The sequence below is a fragment of the Lemur catta genome, chromosome 11 (assembly GCF_020740605.2).
Source record: "Lemur catta isolate mLemCat1 chromosome 11, mLemCat1.pri, whole genome shotgun sequence".
Lineage (NCBI taxonomy): Eukaryota > Metazoa > Chordata > Mammalia > Primates > Lemuridae > Lemur > Lemur catta.
The window spans coordinates 20954553-20979942 of record NC_059138.1 but is presented as its reverse complement, the minus strand read 5'-3'; the positions used below and the strand labels follow the sequence as shown (position 1 = coordinate 20979942).

At 49.6% G+C, this 25390-nt stretch overlaps 2 protein-coding genes across 4 annotated transcripts in view; both read right to left on the bottom strand.

Moving 5' to 3' along the window:
• The window catches only part of RBM28 (RNA binding motif protein 28), a 29721-nt gene extending 25848 nt beyond the window's left edge, over nt 1–3873 (bottom strand). Inside the window, exon 1 of one of the 2 annotated variants that reach the window (XM_045564203.1) lies at nt 3606–3873. In XM_045564203.1, the coding sequence (XP_045420159.1) occupies nt 3606–3723 (118 nt within the window). In that variant the 5' untranslated portion in view covers nt 3724–3873. The remainder of the gene's footprint in view (nt 1–3605) is intronic. The other variant, XM_045564204.1, reaches the window with a different exon arrangement.
• Nucleotides 3874–8250: 4377 nt separating this feature from the next.
• PRRT4 (proline rich transmembrane protein 4) lies at nt 8251–19166 on the bottom strand. Of its 2 annotated transcripts, XM_045564202.1 has the most exons (6): nt 19047–19166; nt 16891–17615; nt 16701–16805; nt 15748–15867; nt 10360–10586; nt 8251–9331 (listed from the first exon to the last, which is right to left on the bottom strand). In XM_045564202.1, exons 2-6 carry the CDS (start codon nt 17540–17542, stop codon nt 9143–9145), a joined length of 1293 nt encoding a protein of 430 aa, XP_045420158.1. In that variant the 5' UTR covers nt 17543–17615; nt 19047–19166; the 3' UTR covers nt 8251–9142. The 2 variants fall into 2 exon arrangements, with proteins under 2 accessions (XP_045420158.1, XP_045420157.1); XM_045564201.1 differs by having other exon boundaries at nt 8251–10586.
• Nucleotides 19167–25390: the final 6224 nt, after the last annotated feature.

Below are 25390 nucleotides of genomic sequence, written 5' to 3'. Positions count from 1 at the left end.
TGTGGCAGTATTGAAAGGTGGGGCCTCTAAGAAATAATTAGATCATGATTAATACATGGATTAATGGGTTAATGGATTAATGGGTTATTATGAGAGAGGAACTAGTGGAGAGACCTGAGCTAGCATGTTAGCCCACTTAGCCCCCTTGCCAAGTAATACTCTGTGCCGCCTCGAGATTCTGCCAGAGTTCCCACCAGCAAGAAGGCTCCCACCAAATATGGCCCCTCCACCTTGGACTTCTCAGCCTCTAAAACTGTAAGAAATAAATTTCTCTTCTTCATAAATTACTCAGTTTCAGGTATTCTGTTATAAGCAACAGAAAATGGACTGAGACGGTATGGGAGCTTCCAAAGTGAGAATATAATAATGCAGTTCCCCCCTCAGAATAGATTAGCAATAAATGCCTAAGGCCCTGACAAAAGAACATCAAACAATAAACACTGCTTCAGGAGCCTGTAGATATTATTACTATTATTACCAATGCCTTAGCCATCAATACCAAAGTAAACCTTTCTAAAGTAGCTATGAGTCTCTTATCTCATTTTATCTTCAGAACACCTCAAGGTAGGAAAAGCAAATATTATCATCCCTTCTTTCCAAATGAATAATTTGAGATAGAGGTAGAGGAAAGCAAATAAATGTCACACAGGGTGTTAGTAGCTGAATCAATTCCTGCGTTCCAGCCCCATGTTCTTCCACAGAACTCCACAGAGAAGAATATAAGGATCAAGCAGATGAAAAATTGCAAGTATCAACTATAACCCACCTTTGCCCTTTTTTGATTTAACATTTTCATATAGTGAAAGTAATTTATTGCATCAGAAAGGAAAAGAACAGACCAAGAACTCTGCCTACTACCTGAAGAAGAAACTAAGCTCACGTGCTCTGCTTCTCTTTCAGCTACACTTGAATCTGCGTCAGGGTACAAGCCTGACAGGATGCTGATCCACACAATCTGGGTAAAGGTGACACTTGGCACCAGGAAAGCACACTGTGATGTGGAGACTGGTTTCCTTTCTCTTGGAACTCCTTCTCACAAAAGCCTGCCCACTCACCTTCAGAAAATAAGAGCAAGAAAACTCAGGGCCCTTCCTGATCAGTACAACCAAAAATAAAGCAGATGAAACACAAAGCAGTTCAGTGCCCAAACAAAAGGACGTAAACAATAAATACCAATTCATTCTACGTGTCTGCAAAGCACTCTCATATACATTTAGAATTCTTCACAACCCTGTGAAATTATTCCCATCTTAAAGAGGTTAAGTGACATGCCACTACTATTGACAAAGACCTCACTCCACATACCCTCCCTCCAACTCCACTGAGTGCAACACTCTTTCCAACACATCTCTGCTGTCTGGATAGGAAAGTGCATAGTTTTTTAAAAAGGGAATAAGAGATTTTGTTAAGAATTATACCAAGTACACAAGGCTTAAGGTAAAGTTACATGTAGCCAATATTCTGAGGTCTCAAAGGAGAATCCCCATTCAATGGCCTGTTTTTCCCTGGAACACAACCACCTAGCACTGTATAGCAGTGTTTCTCAAATTGTTTAGACAACTCACAGTAAGGAATGTGGAACCGGGTACACACACACATTCTTTATTTGAAACTGAAATAAAAGTTTTACAAATAATCATCCTTTACCATATATAGATGTATTCCTTCTATACTATTTCATTTTTTAAAAACTCTAGTCACGACCCACTCAAGACCCACTAATGGGTAATGATCTGCAGTTTAAGAAACAGTATTGTACAACACCCTCATTCTCTCATTCAGCTACTTCTACACATAAAATGACAAAGAACAGGCAGGTACCATGGCTTGTATAGCAATCAAAGGTAGGATGACAGTCCTAAGTATAACTTGTTACTAACAAAATAGAAGCTAAGGATGGGGTGATTATTAACACATGTTAGTCTGTCTACTCACATATTCAGATACCATGAGAGGAAAGCAGGAGTCCATGAGTTGCCAATCCCACCAGAGGTAAAGAGGCAGCCACCTAGAGAAACAGCCTGGTGACTTGGAAGAGAGCTAAATGTTTGTTCGGAGTAACATCAAGTACCTATCTCAGGTGCCCCTCGACAGTCCAGGTAAGAGGAAAAAATGCTTCTACCATTAAAATACTTGTTATTCTTCTTCACTCTAATACATGCCAACCCTACTTCATAGCAACATGATGGGCATTAAACAGAATGTGAAGTATATTGCATTACTCCACAAGTCAGTAAATCTCCCCAGTGACTCAAGACAAAAACTTTGGAGTCAGACTTAACTCTTTGACTCCTCTTTTTCTCATACTCCACACCTGACCCATCAGCAAATCCTCTCAGGTCTACCTTCAAAAATGTCCACATCCTAACCACCTTTTCCTACCTCCTCTGCTACCATCCTGGTCCAATATCATTATCTCTCACCTGGATTACTTTAAGTGACTACTAACTGGTCTCTCTGTTTCCATCCTATTCCCCAACAGTCTATTTGGAACACCTTAGCCAGAGAGAGAATCTTTCAAAATGTAAGCCAGATAATATTTACTGCTCTCTGCTTAAAACCAGTGGCCTCCTATCTCAGAGTAAAAGCCAAAGTCCTTGCAACAGCCTATAAGGACCTACATGATCTGGTACTCTAGATCTCATCTCCTAATTCTCTTCCCTAAACTCCACTCCAGTCACCCTGGCCTCCTTGCTTCTCCTCCAGTATACCAGGCACACTCCTTCTTCAGTGTCTTTGAGCTTGCTGTTTCCTCTGCCCAATTGCTCTTTCCCCTGGGAGGCAGATGTTCACTCTCTGACCTCAGTCAGGTCTTCCCTGGCCACTCTTTTTTTATTGCCATTCCTCACCTCCTCTTCTTCTACCCACACATACACATAGGCTTCCTAACTCCCTTCTCTGATTTATTTTTCTCCTTAGCATTTATCATCATTATCACTATATATGTGGCTTATGTGTTTATTGGCTATCTTCCCCACCTTGAAGACATAAGAGCTATGATTGCTTTGGTGTTGTACACTGCTGTATCTCCAGGACCTTCAACAGTGCCTGGCACATAGTAAGCATTCAGTAAGTATTTGCTGAATATATAAATGGACGAATGAAGAGTATACTGCCTAAGAGCTGCAGGTCTGATGATCAAAATCTGTATTACTTAATAGCTGTACGAACTTAAACTAAAGTTACTAAATTTCCCTAAGTCCCAGATTCCTGTCTGTAAAATGAGATTAAGACTCTCCATCCAGTAAGTTTGTTGAGAAAATTAAATGACATAACCTGTGTCAAACTCAATACCGTGCCTAGCAATCAGCTGATCCCCAATAAGCCTCACTGATGCTTTACTAAAAGTTAGCTAGTTTCATTATTACCAAATAAGACTGTGTATGTGAGCATGCATAATAACAGAAAGCGCTATAGAAACGTCAGGAAATGCTTTGCTTTTCATAAACCGACTCTATAGACCCATAGAAAACTCTATTCCCTATCCCTTCTCTTAGAGGAGGGTAAAGAATTATATGGCTCCCTGAAGCTTGGGAAGGTGTTCTCGTCGGGATCCCGCTCCCAAGAAACCCCAGCCCTATCCTCGACCGCCCCGCCCCCCCTACCTTTCTCAGTCACCACGAAGCACTGCTTCACCGGCCCCACCTGACTGAACAGCTCCTCCAGCTGCTCACTGCGGGCCGAGGGCGGGAGACGGCCCACAAACAGGGTCAGGCCGGCCATGAGACCGGGAAACACAAGGCGAGCGAGGACGCGAGAAAAGCGGGTCTGCGAAAGGGAGCCGAGAGACTGACTTTGGCAGGAGGACCACGCTGTTGCCACCGAGCGGCTGGGAGATTCCGGAAGTGCTCGTTGCTCAAAAGAGTCCGGAGGAAAACATGGTGGGAAGGAGGAAAAAGCGTTCCGGAATGAAAAAAATAATGACGCCCCAGGGGCGGAGCTTTTTGAGCGGGGCTCCACCCCCTATCCCAGCACAGCCCCCGCCTCCGTAGGGAACGGTGGCATCAACTTCTACCATCCTAAAAATCTCGTCTCCGGGAGATCGACCCGATTCACCAGAAGAGGTAGGAGAAGTCGTTTTTGGCCTGGTCCTAACCCAGGGTGTTTAATACTTTCTGAAGTGTCTCTACAAATTCCCAGATTATGTGCATAAAACACCGCCAGAAAGCACAGACACAAGTATGTCACATACATCATTCGGGCAATTCTCTTGTTCTCAAAGAATATGAAACATCTGACACCTCGGCCTCAGAAACAAATTGTAGTTACTAAAGTGCACGTAGACACAGACTGCACACAATTATTCTCTCAATAAATATGTACTGAGCTCCTACTATGTGTCAGGCATTAGAGATAAAATTGGCGAGCTAAAAATTAGCTGGGTGTGGTGCTGCACACCTGTGTAGTCCTAACTACTCAGAGGGCTAAAGCAGGAGGATGGCTTGAACCCAGGCATTCCAGACTGCAATGAGCTATGATCATACCACTGCACTCCAGTCTGGGGAACAGAGCGACACCCCGTCTAAAAAAAATCTTACAAGTAAATCATACCATGCACATTGTGAGACCACATCAGAACACACAAAGCAAACATAACATCCAGCTTATACACAGAGACAGAAGATCTTCCCTTAGGTCAATTCACCAGACAGACCCAAGACTGAAAGGTCTCACTTGGCCAAGAGGAGATCTGGGTGCTCCTAGATCCTAGAACACAGAGAGTGTTTGTTATCCCACTGGGCAGAAGAATGGACCTATGTGCCAGACAGCTGCATCCTGCAGAATGCCTGCCTAACTTAAAAAAGTACTCAAGACATTTTTTATTACTTTTAAATGGTAGTGACATGGTAGGCAGAACACTCAAAAAGTATAAAAGGTACTACATTGAAAAGTGGATGGATGGATGACTGGTTGGTAGTAATGGAGTTAAGGGGACACCAAACATCAGATTTATGAAGCTCTAGCTCCAAGTATGTAACATATGCTTAAAAGATAGCATCAAGTATTTTTAAAAACATAACTTAGGAGAGGAAGTATTGAAATACAGAACAGATTTTTAAGGCTACTGAGTTAATCCTATCCAGGATAAAGAGAAATAAATAGACAAAGGAAATGGGATGGGTCACTTGAACAAAGTTGGTTTGGCATTCCATATCCCTCCCTCTTCTTTTTCCTTCCCTCCTGAGCCTCCCTCCTACCACCAACACCTTAGGAATTAAAATTCCATCCCCAAACACTAAGTCGCAAGCTTCAGGACCCCAGCTGTAAGAAAGTCTTCCCAGTTATGGCTGCAGTATGTACAAAGTACCCTGAGAAGATTGTTCTGACATCCCTTAAATACCTTGGACCCAAATCTTCCTTAAAGGACAAAACCAAACTGTGTCCCTATGCCCATCAGGGGGCAGCAGCCACCCACAGTGCAGGGTTCTGTGCTCCTCTGGGAGGACAACAGTCTAGCTAATCTTTTCTACTCTCCCCATGGTTCAGACCGGGTTCCCCATCTCTCTCCCAGCCCCACCACCTCCCATCCATTTATATCAGGGAGGGCACATGGTTCTTCAGTCAAGAATATTTTCTCATCCATCTCCCCAGGATACATGCAACATTCTTTACTAAATAGCAGGAGTCATGGTACCTTGCATCACACCAGCAACGTGTCTTCCAGGGGAAATAAACTGCTGACCTCGCCCTCACCCATCACTGTACAGGAGCCCAGAAAGGAAGTAAGAGAGGCCTGGGCTGTTCTCAGTGGGCCTCTCCCAGAGCCCATCCCTCTAGCTCCACTCCCCCTTACAAGCCAAACCTTTTTATAGTACAGTATAGCTCTGGTTCTTAGCACTTCTCACAACTGTAATTAATTACTTGAGCTATTGTGATTAGTTATTTAATGTCTGCCTTCTCCCAAAAGACCTTCAATTTCATAAATTCAGGGGGGGTGTCCACCCTGTTTGCCTCTCTATTCCCAGCACCTAGCACACTGTAAGCATTAAATAAATATTTTTTAGGCTATGCACAGTGGCTCATGCCTGTAATTCCAGCACTTTGGGAGGCAGAGATGGGAGGATCACTTGAGGCTAGGAGTTCAAGACCAGCCTAGACAACATGGCAGGACCCTATCTCTACATAGAATAAAAAAAAAAAAAATTAGCTGGACTTGGTGGTGCAAACCTGTAGTCCCAGCTACTTGGGAGGCTGAGGTAGGAGGATCACATGAACCCAGGAGTTCCAGGCTGCCGTCAGCTGTGATTGTGCCATTGCACTCCAGCTTGGATGATAGAGCAAGATCCTATCTCAAAGAAAAAAAATTTTTAAGAGATTGAATGAATGAATAAAGCCAAGTTTATATCTTTCGGTCCTCCACAGTACCAAGATTTAGAACTGAAGGGTGTATGCATTAGGATCTACCTGGACTCCTGGGAAACCTGCTTTGGGTAAGGGATGAGGCCTGAAATACAAGAGAAGAGTCATCTCAATAAAGTCTTGGCCTCTTTATGAAGTCAAAGATCTGAGCTAATTCTTGCTGAGGAAAATCAGAGAAGTGTTAGAGCTGGTAACACTGAGCTGAATTCCCCCTTCCCCCACCCCTCACCAGCCCCATCCAGAGCTTGCAGACAAAAAAGGAGTGTGCATGTGTGTGTGTATGAGAGAGAGGGGGCGGGGAGAGACTGGCTGGGAGTATTTGGGCTTGGACTGCTCTGTTGGGAGGTATGTGCATGAACCCAAGGACCCTTGAGGGGAAGAGTGAGTGAGAGGGAGCAGCTGGAAAGGATGAGAATGAGGAAGAGATAGATGACAGAGAAGAACTGAGAGTGAGAAGGGGCAGATGAGAGGCAGCTGGAAGGGTAAATAGGGAAGAAAGGGAGCAATTTCTCAGAGCAGCAAGCACTCCTTGCACGACACAAAGCAACTCCGATGCTGGGCCCACTACAGTCACTACGACACCAGTGAGAAATGCCTGTAATTAGGAGGTTGGCAGTTTTCTGGGCCTCAGCCCAGAGTGACGATGCAGCAAGAATTTCTGAGCCAAGCTGAGCCAGGTGATGGAGGAGACAGAATCAAAACCATTCCAGGCCCATCCCTCAGCCATGCCTGCACCCGCCTTCCTCTCATTTCTCTTCCCTACTATGATTCACACTCTTCCCAAACATCACTGACTCCCCTCCTCCATCTGAGGTCCCAGGCCCTCAACATTCCTCTAGCCAAGACAGATGTTCATCTGCAGGGAGAGCAGTGCTTGAATCTTCCTCTTGTGCACTGGACCTCGTCTGGCTGAGGGCCCCACCCCCTCTAGGCCTCCCTGCCTGCTTCCCTCTTGGCTCCCCCCTTCTCCAATCCCCACGAGCTAATGGGCAGAGCTGGGAGAAAAACCGCTAGATTCCTGTTTTCCACTTTGAGACTAGTGTGTGTACTCCTGCAGGTCTCCCTGTGATGTGCAGGGCATCTGCCAAAACACTGTCAGATTTTCATTTTCAAACCTAATCCACAACGCTGTTTTTGTGCCACTCTCAACCATTGCATTTTAGCCAAATGACAAATGCATACTACAGACCTCAGAGCCAAATGCTCCAGGCAAGGGAGGGATTAGGGAGCGCCTGGTGGTTGGATGTGTTTATGGGTCTCTACACTGTGAGTTCTGCTTTGGGAGCTGGCTGGGGCTGGACAGACTTTCTCCAGGGAGGATCTGCACCCCTGATATTTGAGAGTTCTTTGGATGGGGTGAAGAGGGTGTTTTGAGCCCAACCTTCCAACCTTGAGGAGGCCCTGTTGGTGGATGAAGAAGGTAATTTCCTATTCGGGAATCCCAAACTGTGAGAACAGGGCGGGGGCGGGGGGGAGTGGTGCTGGGGGTCCCAGCTCATGCTGATCAAGCTCTTGTGCATGTGCATCAACATTTTCATGAAGGACTTTACCACAAACTAGCCCCTAGCCAGCTGTACACCAGGACCTGAATCCAGGCTCCTAGGAACACAGGCATTCCCACCAATGACTGTAGAGTTTCTGCTTCATTTCTCAGGGCTATGTTCTACCTCTGTGAAAAGCCACTTCCCAGAGAGTCACAGGGGTCTTCAAAGGACTGCTCCCAGGACCCTCACTCATCCCAGACACAAGGCAAGACTTCCTGGTCTTGTGTGAATGTCCCTGGGGTCTGAGGCATACCCAACCCACCCAAAAGCTTCTTCTCTTCCACTTCCAGTGGAATCTCTGCTGCGGTTGCCCCATCTAACCTTTCCCAAGAAGGTCAGACCTTTATCCTCTGAAAATATTTTATTGATAAATTAACTCTGAAAGCATTCACCTCCCACCCAACTCCTATAAAGTCTCCTAGATGGGCTATGGACCCCTGTGGGGAAGGGTCACCTGGAGAGCAGGGAGTCTCACTCTCACAAGAGTGGGATTCCTGGGCATGGCAGAGGTGGGTATGGGGCCTGAGGACAGCCCCTCTCACTCAGCACCAGAGTGGGAAGTGGTCAGGAGTGGAGCACCTTGGAGCTTTATTGCTGGTGAATGCCAAGGAGAGTAGGACCCCTGCCAGCCTAGAATTGCAGCTGAGGGCATCAATGCCCAGGGCTCCAGAAAAGGTGGCACTGACTCCCAATCAATAGAGGCTGGCTGCTGACCTACCCACCCAGGGACCCTGGATGGAGAAGGAATGGGGAGAGGTATCTGAGCCAGGCAGGATTGGGGAACGGTTACAGTGTGCAGGTCTGGGGCAGAACAGGCGCCAGAAAGGGGCATATGGCCCGTGGCAGCTAGCTGGCTGCCTCTTCACAGGTCTATGGTGTCGCTGCCCACACTCAGCTCGTCGATCTGTCGACAGGCGTCCAGAAATTGCTCCTGCAGCAAGGCCTCCTCGGCCTGCAGCTCAGGAGCAGGCTCTGGGGAGTCGCGGGAGGGTGGGGACAGGGCCTGGTAGGATCCTGAGGCTGGGAGGCTGGGGCTGCTCCCTGAGGGCCGCGGGGGACTGAGGACACAGACCAGAGGGCAGCGCGGGGGCCTGTCGGGGCTGGAGCACAGCAGCATGGACGAGCTGTCCCTCGAGAGTCCACACAGAGAGCCGGAGGAGGCACTGCTGCCTGCGGGCCAAGCCCCGGGGGAGGGGAGCTCCAGGGGCGCAGGGGAGCCAGGGGCCTTTTCCAACCGCTCACTGGGCCCGGGCCCGGTCTTCGTCCCCAGCGAGGCAGTGCGGTAGAGGCCAAGCCCAGGCAGGGCGTCCCCGAAGGCAGGGTCCTGGAAGAGGCCGGGCGCCAGCAGGGCCTCGCTGCAGAGGGCCTCCTCTATACTGCGCCGCAGGTTGATCGGGGAGGGAGGGCGGAAGTCCACGGTGTAATCGCTGCAGGGGGAGGAGGCCGGGGACGGGGCCGGGTTGGCCGAGGCGCTTTCGAAGCCCCTGCAGCCCTGGAGTAGGAGGTCCGGGCCTGGCCCTGCCAGGGCGCACAGCTGCAACAGCTCTGCGTCGCCACGCCCAATGGCACTAGGCAGGGTTTCCTTGTCTGGGGCCCCGGAGACCCAGCCTCCGGGCAGCAGCGGGGCCGCATGGCCCGGGGACAAGCGGAAGAGCTTGGCCCAGCAGCGCGGAGGTACGCGGGGACTGCAGAGCGCCGGGTAGAGGCCCAGCAGCGCCAACGGGAGCGCGACGCCCACCTCGCCTAGGCGCAGGCCTAACTGGAACGCCCACCAGGGCCAGGGCCCTTCCAGGCCAGGTTGGCCACCGTAGCCCAGGGCGTGCAGCACCTCATAGCCCTGCAGGGCTCCGCTCAGCAGCCCGAAGGTACCCGCCACCGGGGCCGTGCGCGCCGCGCGCCGCCAGGACTCCCGCGGGGCGAAGGGGCTGCGCGCCTGCGGGAGAGGGGTGGCGCCCTTGAAGCCAGATCCTCCCAAGGGCGCTCCGGCCCGCCGCCGCCGGCCCCCCCAGCAGGAGAGCGCCAGCAGGAGCCCCGAAAGAAGGGCGGCGAGGAAGGCGTGCAGCCCGCGCGAGGCCAGCCGCAGAGGCCGCAGCGGGCGGTGCGCGGCGCTGCCGAGGGCGGCGGCGGCCGCCAGCCCCAGCCCCAGGAGCAGCAGCGCGGCCAGGCCAGCGGGACACCGCGGCGGGCGCGGCCGGGCCAGCAGCAGGCAGGCCAGTCCCAGGCCGGCGGCCAGGCAGGGCAGCGGTAGGTCCTGCAGCAGCAGCCAGGCAAGCGCGGGCAGTCGCTCCCTGTGCCCGTAGGCGTCGTAGAAGAGTGGGAAGGCCCGCGTGGTCCCCGCTGAGAGCAGCAGCAGATCCAGCAGCGCCAGACAGGGGGCGCCGGGCGGGCAGCGCCAGGGCAAGAGGGCCAGGGCTAGCAGCGCCAACAGGGCCACCAGGCCGAAGAGCGCGCCTACCCCATACACATGGGCCTCCCAGGCCACCCCCCAGCGAGCCCTGGCCTCTGCCCAGTCGGCCTCCAGAGTCAAGAAGAAGAGGGGCAGCGGGGCCACAGGCGGCTGCCCCTCACGTTCAGGCAATCCTCCCACGCTGCAGGACTCGGGCCCACACTCTGGCCGCACTGAAGGGTTCCCAAGGCTGGCAGGAGAGGGGTCATCTGAGCCAGAGGTGGAGACGGTGGGGTCTGTGGGTAAAGAACGTTTGGCTGAGGCAGTTATGCAGCCCTCCCCTGCCCACCCTACAGCCGGTATCCTGAGTGTCAAAGAGTCCCTTAAAGTATCCAGGACTCACTTGACTTACAAGAGATTCATCAGACCTCTTGGCCTCTCACCTTCCCTGCCCCCAATCTCCTCATCCTGAAGTTTCAGCCCTCATCCTTCCCCATCTTCTTCCTCCTGATTCCCACCCCACCGTCCTCCTGCCCCAGCTCCCAGATTTGTTCCCTTGTGATTCTACTGAAAAGAGTTTTTCTTAAGAAGTCACAGAACTTTACAAGTGGGAGGAACTTTAGACGCCACCTCCAGTTCAATTATCCCACCAGACAGGAAGCTTTATGAGAACAAGGATTTTTGTTTGCTTTGCTCACATCTGAATCTCCATGCCTAAAATGGTTTCTGTCACAAAGTTGGCACAGAACAGATATTCATTGAATAAATGAACCTTCTTATTTGCCAGATGAAGATACTGAGGCTCTGCTGAGAGGCAAAATGACTTGCCCAAGGTCACAAATTGGCAGAGCTGCAACTAATTTCCAGATCTGAGCCCCAATCTGAGCCCCTTGCTGGGATTGCAAAGCCTCTTCATAATACCAGTTTGCTTATCTCTTGTTCTTCGCCCCACTCCCCAACTTGGTGCCAGGAGAAGCTTCCCCTGGCCTTTTTCAACTGCTCCTCTCATGACCCTAGCTCAAGGAAAAGCCTATGCATTTGTGTGTACACACACATGTAAACACACACGTACACACACACACCCGGGAGAGGGGTCAGCCACTCCTGTCCCAGCACTCTGAGGAGAACACCACCGGTCTTCCTCCTGCTATCCCCCAATCCTTGGCTTACCCATGGCTGTGGTCCCCATCCTGACTCAATCACAAAGCCAAGTCTGTCTCTTAATATATATGCCCCTTTGGTTCTGCCCCCATTTTACAGAAGGTGACATTGAGATTGACTCACCTGGGTCTCAGAAGCTGCCCTTGAATTGTCCCAGGGGGAACAATTGGGGAGATGATAGTGGGATAAAATGCAATCTGAGTAAGTGGGCCTCTCAGGTGCTCTGGAATTTGCTAACTCAGGCCCCCAGCCCCATCCTGTGCTCCAACATCTTCCCACATCCCCTGGGGAAAGGGAAGTCAGCTAAGAGAGGAGGAGGGGTAAAATCCCTAATTCTACTCTCCCAGAGCAAGAGAGGAGTTAGAAAGATTTAGACCCAAGGATTCTCCCCATGGCCAGGCAGCAAGGGAAGATGCTGGAAGCTAGACCTCTCCCTACCACCAACTAGCAGGCTTAGCAGGACTGCAGCTACAGGAAAGGATGGGGGGAGAAAACATGGAGGTGAAGGATGGGGACAGCCTGGCAGGGATGGGGAGGAGGACAAAAGACAAATGTGGAATGTGGGGGGTGGGTGTCCTGACAATCAGACTCCTGCCCCAACTGCCTGGCTACACCCCAGCCACACCCCCACTACACTCCAGCCATTCCCCAGCTGGACAACACAGGACAACCCCAGGAGCACCCTTACCCTGAGGCAGGGCCAGCTCATGCTGGGGACATGCAAACACAGCAGTTCTGAGGACAAGGAAAAGGGGTGAGGGGACCAGAATGTGGCTCTGGGGAGAAGAAAGGGGAGTATGGAATGGACAACATGGGAGGGTAGAGAGGGCACAGCCAAAAAATCAAATACACACAGTCACTGCCAATTGCAAATGACAGCATGTGACGGTTCCCTTCTATCACATTCCTCCAATCCGAAGTGGATGAGAGCACCTACTGCATAGGACAGTATGAGGATAAGTGAGATGATGTGGGTAAAACTCTTTGGAGTGTCGACTGAATAATAATCCTTCAATATTTGATTGTTGTCAGTGTCATTGTTACCAGCGAATGTCCATCACTGATCAATCATCAGTTTGTGTGTGTGTGAGTGTGACCACTTCTGGCCTCAAACTAATTCTTGATTTAACTAACTAAAGGCTGTGGTCTGTCTTAAAAGCCCTTAGCACATCCTAAACTTGCTTAGACAATAATTAGTCAAATGAATGAACATCAACACATTGTCTCACTTTATGAACTCTGTTTAAAGAACACCATTCTGATGGCCTAACCACCCCCGAACATGAATTAAGATGCCAGGCCTCAACTAAATGAGGAACCACTCAGCTGGGAACAGAAAGCTTGCTGCCCAGGGATGGCATCAGTCTGGAGCTGGCAGGATCAAATGCACACACTCCCTCACTCCTCATTCTCTGCTCCTTACCCAACACAGTTCTGCAAAGAGAAGGAATTTGCTTGGTCTTTCTTTGGCCTCTGTGGGCTCTGCAGAGAGGCAGGGAAACCCTACCTGGGAGCCCACAGTCTGCCCCAGCCTGTCGTCCCTCACCACCCCCTTTGCTCACTGTACAGACAAGTGCAGCTCTCAGAGGCCAGCTCCATTTCACTGTCTTCCACCTCCAGGTCTCACCCGTGGGCCTCAGGTAACCCCATCTTTCATCTCTGTCCCCAAGCACTATGGCAACTAGAGCAAATTTGTACATTCATAAGAATCCAGAAAAGAAATAAAACCCAGAAAATAGGCAAAGTACAGGGCAGCTCAAGTGTCAGGGAAGGAGTTCTGAATTAGAGACACTGATTCGTGAGGTCAGAGCATGGCCAGTGTGCCTTGCACTGGTCCAGGAATGGGTGGGGACAAGTGGCAGGAAACCCAGCTTCTGCCTTTGAAGGGCCCACTTGACCTCACCTCCTGACTCCCCATTGGAGGCTTCCCCGGAAAAAGCCTTCAGCTTCCCACCAGAAGAGCCCAGAAGATAGTGATCTCTGGCCCTCCCTTCCCAGGGTCCCTCTCCTGGGCAGGCCTCCCCTACAGGGAGGTCCCACTCTGGCCCTGTGGCCCCTCTTGGCTCAGGGTGAGGGAGGACATGGGATGTCATTGTGAGTAACTGGTGTGACAGGAGCTGGCAGGGAAGGGGCAGCTCCATTCAGAGAAAAGTCAGGCCTGATTATCCCCCAGCTGCCCAGATCAAAGGGCTAGAGAGTCACATCACTCGGATGCTGGACGCTGCAGCCCGTTTAGCAGCCTGGCCTTATCCCTCTCCCCACCCCCAACTCCAGGATCATGGAGGATTGATACTCTTTGTAGCGGTGACACTCAAAATATTTAACAACTGGATGGCACAGGTGCCAGCCATTCAGAACAGACACCAGCCAGGGTGGTCAGGGAGTGAAGGGGAACACTCAGGAGACTAAGGGAAGTAGATACTGATCCACTGGCATAAAAGTCCTTCACACTGCTATGACCTGTACAACTGTTTTAGTGTGTATGGCTAAATGCAAGCTGTGTCCAAGGTGAAGGACACCTACTGCAAGGAAGGCCCAAGAGTCAAAGGTTAACTGCACCTAGGTTAGAAGTGCTGGGTGCAGTGATCCCAGCTACTGGGATGGCAGAAACAAGAGGATTGCTTGAGCCCAGGAGTTTGAGACCAGTCTGGGCAATACAGTGAGACCTCTGTCTCAAAAAAAAGAGAGAGAGAGAGAAAGAAAGAAAGAAAGAAAGGAAGGAAGGAAGGAAGGAAGGAAGGAAGGAAGGAAGGAAGGAAGGAAGGAAGGAAGGAAAAAAAAGAAAGAAAGAAAGAAAGATCGGTCCTAGAGGAGACAGAGAGACTTCATTTGTCCCATAACTGCTTACTCTTTACATGCATGCTGCTGACACGAGCAAGGCCACAGGCCTTGTCTCCAGAAGGCCTGTAGCCCTCCCAGGTTATCCAAGAGGAGCAGCCAGAGAGAGGCTGGGTTCCTGCAGCCATCAGTGAGGAGGAGGAGTGAGGGTGGGGCCACCAGCCTGCCCAGCTGCACTGCCTCTGATACTGTCCAGACTCATTAAACCTGCTTGGCCAGCACTGTCACTGGGGCCGACAGACTGCCAGCCAGCATCCTTCCCCTGAGGCACAGAGCCTGCCCCCTACCCCGCAGCGGATCCTGCCACTGCTGCACACTGGGCTGGACAGGGTGGGGAGGGATGGCAGCTCCTCACCCACTCTCTGAGGGAGAGAAGTGACTGCAGCTGGAATGAGCCAGAGAATCGGGTGCTGGGTTAAGTCTGGAGCTGGAAGAAGCCAGGGAGACCAGTGGTTTCCACTGCTGAGCCTAGTGTGGGCTGGTTGAGAGGTTTCACAGCCACAGTAAAACCCTTTGCAGAGCAAAGCTGGGCCTGGAAGTCCCTCTCCATGGCTCTCTTGGCCTCAGCTACCAGAACCTCTCCTAGAGCACCTCTATCCTTTGCCCTGGGGGTTATGTGTTGTCCCACCCTCGCCTAGTGCCAGGGTTGTGTGTCTGAGAGGTAGGGTCTGGAAGTGTATTTGGGGTGCAGTGGAGGAAAGAAGCAAAGTTAATAGCTACCATTTAATGAGCTTCTACTTTGTGCTCAGTATCATGCCAAGAGCTTACATTATCTGGAAGATTTATAATTACTCAGAAAAATAAGTACTGTTATTAAACCCTAGATATATGAGAAAATTTAGGTTCAGAGAGGTTAAATAACCTGCCCAAGGCCACTCAGCTAGTAAGTAAGTGAATTGAGATTCAAAGCCAGGTCTCAAGATTCTGGAGCCTGTGGTCTCTCCTCTGCACCACTAGCTTGTCTATGTGCATGTTCTGAAAGGCCCCCTTGAATGAAGGTGGCATCTGCCTGCTCAAGCTCTCCTCTTCAGTGTCTTCCCGATGAGGTGCCCAGCTCTGCCCACATCTGACAGCATGTCATGTCAGATCAGACAGCAAAAGAGAGAGCCCCAAGGTGGGGAGGTCAGGCCAACTGGAGTAGAGGGTGCGGCTGGCACTGAGGCTGTGGGAATCACGAAGGAATTCCTGCATCTGTCTGCCCTGATACCTCTGTCTACATCCTGCTCTGCCTGTGATTGCAAAACTCTCAGAGGACCATTACTTAACTCTATGTGGGACTCTCCCCAGCAACACTTGTTCTCAGACCATTATTAATATATATCTCCATGGTGATAATAAAGAGATTGGTGATTATTATGATGACAATGAAATAAAGGGGTCCCAGAATACTGATAAGTGACTAACATGTAGTAAGTGCTCAGCAAATAATTGCCAAGTTTAAATGAACTGGACACTTACCTAGTGATGTTGTTACAATCAAGGCAGAGCTTGGGGAAGCAGCTGGGTCCAGCAGGATTGGGCTGGAGAGCTTCCTTTCCAGGGGGTTTGGGGGTGGGGACAGAGTGGTGCCAAAGAACCCTGCAAAGGGAGCACATGGGGCTCAAATGCCATCCTACCAGCTGGCCTTGGCCTCTGGGGTTTTAGAGAAAATCCTCTCCTTCCCCAGAGCTGGCCCTAAGGAAGCCACTGTCCCAGGAATTGTAGCCACATGCTAAGCTTATGTACACCATGAGCTAAGCTAAAAGGACCAAACTAGCCTCAGTATATGGCAAAGAGAATGATTCCACCATGGGAGCGGAAGCCCATGTCCTAGAGCCTGGAAGAAGCAATGCAGATCTCCCATGAGTCAAGAAAGAATGGGACAATTCACAATTGCAAAAATGTAGAAATAACCCAAGTGCCCATCAATACCTGAGTGAATTAATAAAATATGGTATATGTACACCATGGAGTTCTACTCAGCCACAAAAAGTAGTGGTGAACTAGCATCTCTTGTATTATCCTGGCTGGTGCTGGAGCCCGTTCTTCTAAGTGAAGTATCACAAGAATGGAGAAACAAGTACCACATGTACTTATTATCAAATTGGTACTTATTGATCAACACATATACAACATACGGAAGTAACATTCATCAGGTTTGGGGCAGGTGGGAGGGGGGAGAGGGGATGGGTAAATGCACACCTAATGGGTGCGGTGCGCACTATCTGGGATGGACACACTTGTAGCTCTGACTCGGGCGGTACAAAGGCAATATATGTAACCTAAACGTTTGTACCCCTGTAAAATTTTGAAACTAAGAAAAAAAAAAAAGAAAGAAAGAAAGAACAGGAGGTATTGGTTAGGCCCCTAGCACAGAGCCTGGCATGGAGAGGTATTCCACAATTCTTTATTGCAATGACATAAACACTCACCTGGAGAACCTGAAACTCCAGAGGCAGAGCTTGGGGATGCAGTTTCACCTGGGGGGCTCAGGCCTGAGAAGTTCCGGAGTGGGGACAGAGTAGTGCCAAAGAATGCTGCAAAAGAAGCCCAGGCTGAAGCTGCCTCCTATCTGCCAGGGGTGCCCAGTAGGGCTTCCTTTGGGATGGGGTGGGTACTCACCAAAGGGTCCCAGGCGCCCAGCAATCTCTGCCAGGCTGGCCCGCAGGCTGGGCAGCAGGGGCAGTGTCCGATGCCCAAGTGTTGGGGCTGCTCCTGCTCTCAGTGCCATGTCAAACTTCAGCTCCAGCTCACTCTGGTGGGGCCTAGGAGCACTGGATGGAGGTGCTGTAGCCGTCAGAGCAGTGTCCCAGGTCACAGTGCCCATCCTTGGCTGATAGGGAGCAGTGGGCCCATCAGTGGGCCCAGAAAGGGGGGATGTGGACTCTGGAGGCAGGGAGGAGGCCCAGGGCGTAGAGCTGCCTTCAGCGGAGCCCCACTCTGGGGGAGAGTTCCCAGGGGAGCCCACCAGTAGTTCCCAAAGGGGGTCAGTCCTCAGCCCACTGACCACCTCTCCCCCTGGCTCCTCGCCTGGCCTAAGAGAGAGAGGTTGGGTCTCTGTGACAGGGCTCCCCCAGACAGCAGCAGGTCCCCGAAGATGGAATTTGAAGTTAAGTCCCAAGTTGAGAGAGAGCATAGAGTCCTCACTCTGAGGTGGTGGGGTCAGAGTGGTGAGAGGGGCACCTGGGACGGAGGAGGCAGGCTGGGGGCCCACAGGAACAGCAAGCAGGACCCAGCAGAACAGCCCCAGCCCCAGACAGCCATGCCCTGCCATGGCCCCACCTGGCCTCGGGTGCCCTTGGTGGGCAATGGGCTCAGTTCTTCAGCACGCTTTGAGCACGAAGGTCCTGGAGAGAAGAGAGGCCCTATGAGCCCCGGCCACTGCCACCTTCTTCACTTCCCGGGGATCGGATGCCCCAGAGAGAGGCTTCTGATCACAGAGAAGCAGGTGGTGGGGGCAGGAGGCAGTGTTCCACCCAAGGAGAGAGACATGATGGCTCTTCTTACAGGGTCCTTGCTGTACCTTCAGACCCCAGCACAAATCCCTGCCTTGAAGTTTCTTCTCCCCAACCTGCTTGTGGAGGGAATAGGGTCTGACTGCAGCCAGTGGCCTTCATTCTTAACTGACAGCAGAGGGGATGGACTTGGATTCCCAGGCTCAGATTCCTTCCCTCCTTCACTCCCTGTGTTTCCCTGAGCCTTCTCTCCGCCTTGAAATATTTACTGGGGCCTACAGAGTACCACATACCCTTCAGGGCATACAACTGCCAACAAGCCAGCCCTCCCCACCCCCACTTCTGTCCCCAATCTCAGGTGCTGGCCCTTTCCCTCTCAGACCACTGGCATACAGGGCAGGGAGAGGGTGAAGCCCAACAGAGAGCTATCTGGCAGCGCCGGGAAGGCCGCCCAGGTTCCAACCAGAGAAGCAGGGTTCCCAGTCTGGCAGAAGCACCCTCCCCTCAGCCCCTCCCCTCTTTCCTGGGGCTTGGCCCGCTCTCTTCCCCAGGGCCCTGCAAGTATTTGGGGGAGGGGCAGCTTGGCGATCTCGCCTTCCTAGGGGAGAAGGCCCTGCAAGCGAGCCGAGCCCGGCAAGGGGCAGCTGCGGTAGGCTCCCACCCCTCCCCAGAACTCTCCCCTCCACCTGCACACATCTGGTGGAGGAAGGGAGGGTGAGCCAGGGACACACGTGCACTCGGCACCCTTACATCACACACACAGCCACACCTAGCCCCCGTGACACACTCACCCACTCACCCTTCGCACACTCCTGCCCCTGCACACACAAGCACTCCGTCCTGCTGACCCCCTCCCTCCTACATGGGTTCAGACCCAAGCTCTGAGAGCTCCCAGCCTCCCTGTCTCTCTCTCACTCGCACACCACAGCATGCACTGTACGGAGAGGCACACACCCCCTCCACACGCATTCACACACTGTAGAGACACACACTTCACATCGTCACCCCCCACCCCCCTACACACCCACCACCCCTCGCAGGCACACACGCACGCACACACGCACACACTCCCCTGACCGCTCCACCTGCTCCTCTCGCTCTCTCCCGCAGGCAGGTCTCCTAGCCAAGTCCCCCGAGAAGGGGCGGTCGCGGCGGCCCGGGCGCCCAGGAGGGCAACGCTCCGCGGCGTGTCGCCCGCTGTCTCCGCGGCGCCCGGACTGGAGATCCCGACCCCCACTCCCCGACGCCCCCTCGGCTCGCCGGGCGACCGCAGCTTCGCCGACCCTCTGCCCCGGCCCGGCCCCCGGGCTGCGGCGCTCTCACCAGGCGGGCGCCCGGCTCCGCGCTCCGCACTCCGCGCTCCCTCCCGCGGCGCCGCCTCCTGGCTCCGAGCCTCGCTACCCGGAGAAGCTGCCCGCGCCGGGGCTCCGCGGCGGCGGCTCTGACGGCCCGCCCTCCCTCGCCGCTCCCGCGCCCTCCCTTCCTCTCCCCCTCCTCCGCCTCCTCCGCCTCCTCCTTCTCCTCCCACCCAGCCCGCCGCCCGCCGTACGCCCCACACCGGCCGCCAAGCGGGCGCACAGCAGCGCCGAGCCGCGGCCGCCCCGTGCCGGCGGCCCCGCGCGCGCTCATTCACCCAGCGCTGCCAATCAGCCGTGGCGGGCACCGCTCTCAGCCTGGCGAGGGCAGCCGCGCACTCCCAGGGCGGCCCGGCACACACGTCCACACGCACTCCTTCCCTAGCAAACACACCCGCAGGTCAGGGCGTGCGCGCGTACACACACACACACACACACACACACACACACACACACACACACACACACAAACACGTGCGGCAGCCTGGCTCAGAATGACACCCGAGGCAATAAGAGCCACTGCGTTTGCTAATCCTCCACCATACGTAGAAGTATAACAGGCACTTCTACATCCCTTATCTCGTTAGTCCTCACCACAACCCTGTCTGTGTCCCCGTTTTGCGGATAGGTAAATTGAGACTCAGAAAATTACCGAATTTGCCTGCGATTGCACAGCTTGGCAGAGACTTGAACCCAATCCCCCTACCCGCCCTCTCCACCGCCTGGAGGTTTTCACCAGTTGTACAGCTGCACGGGAGTGCCTCCAACAGGTCACAGGCGAACTGCCAAATGTCAATCCGTGTACCATTTCTTTTTGCTAAAAGGTATCTATCAAAAATACTCAGTTTCAGAAACGTCGGCCAGAAAGAATGGTGAGTGAAGCTGCTTGTGAGAGGTGGATCACAATGTTTCTAGTAAGAGGTGAAAGGAGAACAGTAAAATCAAAGGAGCGTGCAGCCTCGCCAGAAAATAAGAGCGCCCGGGCAAAAGCTGACACATGCCGAAGATGACCAAGACAACAGAGTTACCACTGTGGATGCTGCATGGATCCTGTTAGGCTGTAGTCATGACTGATTTAAGTAGTACTGGTTCACTCATCTGTTTTTGAGTGTCTAAATCCCTTCATGTTTTCTCCAAAAAATGCTAGTGATTTAAACGTATGCGGAGAACGTTAAACACTTGAGGCTCCCTGCACCATTTAAAGTTTCCCCTCAAAATCCATACATCCGACTGTGTGCCAAGCACTGTGGAGGATGCTTTGTGTGAGTCTCCTCATTCATTTCTCATCACAAGCCTCAGAGAGAGAGAGAGAAATTATTGTCACCATGTTACAGCCCTAGACGTGACCCTGAACCCCCTTTCCATTTACACCCCTCCCTTCTGCTTTTGGAGGAGGGGAGGAGCATTGCTTCATGAGTGACCTAGGACGGCTTCTGTCTTAGTTATCAAGATGTAGCATAGCACTTTGCCCATGGTAGATGCTCAATGACTATTTGATAAGTGAATAATGAATGAATGATTCTGAGGACCGTCTGGGCCCTGGGTTGCATTTCAGAAAGGTATAGGGATCTCACTTCCATATCACAGAACTCCCCCAATTGATGTCAAATCAAATTAGGCCACCAACTGAGCTCCTCTTGTATTCATCAAGGATAAAGTCTGGGATGTATTCTGGGTCCCTAAACAAAACATTGCATCTCCTGATGCACCCTCAGGGGTTACTATAGCACCCCCTCCCCCCGTTCATTAGGGGTTGCCTGGAGACTACATCCTGGGATTCAGCCTCTGTCCTTTCTTATATACTTAATGAAAGTTATCCCACTGGACACGTTTTCTTTGAATCCTCCTCATAGAAAGGCCCATTTCCTGCTAATCATGTTCGCTTAAAGACTTCTAAATGGAAAGACAGAAATAAACAAATCTCAGTACATTAAAATAGCAACTCTCGATGGCCAAGTAGGGTTATTCCCAGGAATTATAATTTTAAAAATATATTGAAAATGCAAGTTAGGGTTCTGGGTTAAGATGGTGATTGAATGCATACATCTAATTTCACTCCCTCCTCACACCCCGTTAAACATCAGTAAAGAGATTTTCAAATCAAGAGATAAACCTACAAAGATAGAGAGATCAGGAAAGGAGATGACAACAACAGAATTTTTGAGACAGGATGGCAGGCAGTCATGCGGTTACTGACTTCTCAGCCCTGAGGAAAAAGACATCTCAAACTGGCAGTGGGGAAAACTGAGAGCCAATTTATATTGAAAGGTTCTCAGAAGGCACAGAAACTTGCAGTCCAAGGTCCCTCCGGAACTGGGGAAGAGGTTGCTAATGGCAGGACTGAGCTGAAATGCAGTTGGATCCCTAGATCTCTTCTCTAACTCCGAACCACTGGGCAACAGTCCTTCTCATATCCCAGCCAGAGCCTGGAGGATTTTCCTCTAAACAAGGTAAGATAGAAGGTATCTGGACTGGGAAAGCTTCATGCACAGTTGTGAGCAGAGATATCATACTGAAAATGCTGAAAACAAGGGTATTAAGTGTCCATGTCATATGGAATGCTGAAGGCAGAGACCCTGAGCCTTCTCCCACACCTAGTTGCCAAAGTGGTGGGAGCAGGACCTATGCTTACCAGGCTGGAGATGGGAAGACTCTATCTTGAGACATTATACCAGCCGAAGAGGAAAGATCTAAACATACTGACATAAGGGGTTCTCCAAAAACAGCCCAGCTAGATCACCTTACTGTGGCAAACCCAACCTGTGAGCTCAGAGTTTCTGACCAACTTCACACCCCATCCCCCAAACTTAATTATTATCGAAGATTACCAGATGTCCAGGAAATTATCTAACACAGAAGAGAGAGACAAAACAAACAATGAGAAAAAGTAACTTGGAGGAAACAAGTTACACAAAGAGAAGGCATCAAAAAGATCATTGTTAATATCCTCAGAGAGATGAGAAGATACTGTATGCATGAAACAAGAATAAGATGCTATACAAAGGAACATTCAGAGAACAACAACAATGATGTCTTAGAAAATAAAACCGTGATTGCAGAAACAAAAACTTCAATAAGAAGATTGGAAGACAGGGTTGATTTAATTTCCCTAGGAAGTAAAGCAAACATACTAAGAGATAGAAGATCTAGGAGAGAAAATATAAGAATATTAGGGGACAATTCCAGTTCAACATCAAAATAATAGAAATTACAAAAAGAAAAGAAGAACCAGATGAAAGTGAAAGGGAGGAAATCATCAATTAACTAATTTGAGGAAATTTTCCAGAACAGAAGGATGTGAGTTGCCAGGCAATATGGGTGAGTCCACCAAGTCCCCAGCACTGTAGATGAAAATAAACCCACACCAAGACAATTAAAGAGAAGAGTCCAGAAACTTCCAGGAAGAAGGAAAAAATAAATGTGCAAAGAATCAATTATCAGAAAGGCTTTGAATTTCTCAACAGCAACACTGGGAGTTAAAAGTAATACTTTCAAAATTTTGAAGAAAATTACTTACAACCTGTAATTTATACACATTCAAACAATTGATCAAGTAAGAAGTTAGAATATAGGTATATACATTTTCAGACATGAGATTTCAAAAGGTTTACCTCACATACACAATTTCTGAAAAAGTTACTAAAGAAAGTGCTCCACCAAAACCAGAGAGTAAACTAGGAAAGTGGAAGACATGGGTTGCAAAAAACAGAGACCCACGACAGGAGACAGGCAAAGGAAGCTCCTTGGAAGATGGTGAAGGGGGATCCAAGGTTGTCAGCTGTGCATCATGTATACAGAGACACCAGTTCAGACTGAGCAGTGTAACTAACTCAGCAGGCAGACACACTGACAGCTGTCATCACCAAGATCCCTGCTGCCAGTGTACCATTTCTGGAAACCTCGGGTCAGAATATCTGGTGAGCCTGATCTGGATTCTTGTTTGTACTTGCCTTGTCTTGACCAAGTGCTATGAGGCTCCTGTTCTCCCCCCACACCTCGCTGCCTGATCAGGAAATGTTCTACTTGACCTGCTCGTGACAGGAGATAGGAGTGAGCTCCTAAGCAGAAAACACAGAGCAGCCAGCTGCCTCTGACCGTATTCCACCCAGATGTCCAAGGTCTGGTCAACACAACAGACCTGCCATATGCCCTCATTGCAGGGAGCTCTGTGTTTCCCAGCACTTCCTCCTGACCTTGCTCTGACATCTCCAGAAAAGGTTCTTATGAACTCTCAGGGAAGCTAAATCCACACCAAGACCCAGAGGTGCTGGTCAGTCAGCATCTCTTCTCCTGGGAGTCTTCATGTGGTACAAAACTGTCCTTTTCTTTCACAGTTAGGATGAAGCTTCCTTCTCAGTATTGTTTAGGAATATACTCATATGTGGTGAAACCATAAACAAAAGCAATGAAAGATTAACCTAAAAGTCAAGACAATCATACCCTAGGGTAGGGGAGGCAAAGAGGGAGTGGTTATGACAGGGGAGGAGAACTCAAGAGGTTTCTATACAGGTCATATTTCATTTCTTAACCTATGTTACACAGATGTTTATTTTCTTATTTTTTAAAAAACATACATATACTTTCCCTCTTTTTTCACATATACTTTAATATACTTTTCTGAATGCATTATTCATTTTTCAATAAAAATGTAAATGCATTAATATAATTTATTACATCAACAGGCCAACTCAGAAAACTATATGATCATTTTAATAGATATTCAAAAGACATACTCAAAAATTAATAATGGAAGGACATTTCCTTAATTGATGAAAAGTCTATTTTGAAAGAACAGCTAGCCTCATACTGAGTTAAAAATAAGAGGAATTCCCATTAAATTACAATTGGAGATTCTGCTATCAATGCTGACATTGAACTTTGTTCGACAAGTTGTAGCCGATGCAATAAGAGCAGAAGCAAAAAGAGGGGGTGGATAAAGAGAATAGAAGATGAAGGGGAGGAGATTAAGGAGACGTAAGAGGAGAGGAGGAGCAGGAGAAATAACAAGTACAGAATATTGGAAAAAAGTAAAGGAAAAGCCATAATATCATTATTTTGTGAAAAAAATGAATAATCATTGGGGAAAAATTGTGGTTAGATTAAAGCCAAATATTCTTATCAATAGCTTAATAGCTTTTCTATGTAAGAAGAAGGAGGGAGAAATCCCATTTAATATAGACAAGATGCCTCAAAGAAAGAAATAAGTTTATCAAGAAATGAAAACAACTTATGTGAAGAAAACTACAACACTTTATTGAGAGAGAGAAAAGAGGACTTGATAAATGGAGGAACAACTCTGTGGTTTCGTGGGGGGGGGGTGTTGTTTGTTTGTTTTTTAGAGACAGGATCTTGCTCTGTCACCCAGGCTGGAGTGCAGGGCAATCATAGCTCACTGCAACCTCAAACTCCTGGGCTCAAATGATTCTCCTGCCTCGGCCTCCTAAGTAGCTGGGACTACAGGCATGAGCCACTGTGCCAGGCTAATTTTTTTATTATTATTTTTTGTAGAGACAAGGATCTCGCTATGTTGACCAGGCTGGTCTTGAACTCCAGGCCTCAAGCGATCCTCCTACCTCAACCTCCAAAATGCTAGGATTGTAAGCATGAGCCACCACACCCAGCCAACTCTTATTTTGTTTATGGATAGAACCCCTCAATATTTTGCAAGGTCATTCATTCTCTCCAAATTGACTTTTATTTTTAGTACTATTCCAATTAAAATATCAATATAATTTTTTAAAATTTGAAATAATTATTTTAAAGCTCATTTGTAAGAATAACATGCAAAAATACTTTAAAATCTTTTGAAAAAGAAGAGTAGCAAATGTGATGCATGGCAGAAACTCGAATTATTTATAATAACAACACTGGGTGCTACTATGTGGGCTAACAATAGGCAAACAGCTAAATAAATTATGAAACATCCCTAATGCAACTGTCACAAAGAAAGTGTAAAAGACTGTAATGAAATGAAATAATAAATATGTTACAATGTTAATTTTTCAAACCAGGTGGAACTAAAATATCAACCAAAAGAGAGAGCGAGAGACAAAAGAAGTACATAAAAGCATATATACAATAGCATCACAACTGTTACTTTTATGAATTTATACATATAAATGCCTAGAAAAGGGATAGAAAGAAAACATGAGATTTAACAGTGGTTATGTTAGCTTGCTAAGATCACGGATAGTTTTTACTTTCTCTGTATATTCCTGACATTTTTACATTTACATTTTTCTGTGTATTCCTAAGTTTCGGGCCCAAACTAGACTACTTTTTTTTTTTTAACATGAAAAGCTATTTTATTTG

Excerpts from the sequence above, each read along its gene's own strand:
- PRRT4 (XM_045564201.1), bottom strand. The coding sequence starts at position 17,542 with ATGGCAGGGCATGGCTGTCTGGGGCTGGGGCTGTTCTGCTGGGTCCTG. Across the intron at positions 16,806-16,890 it reads TGGGCGCCTGGGACCCTTTG|CATTCTTTGGCACTACTCTG; the intron begins GTGAGTACCCAC and ends CTTCTTTTGCAG. Across the intron at positions 10,587-15,747 it reads GATTGTAACAACATCACTAG|ACCCCACCGTCTCCACCTCT; the intron begins GTAAGTGTCCAG and ends CTTTACCCACAG.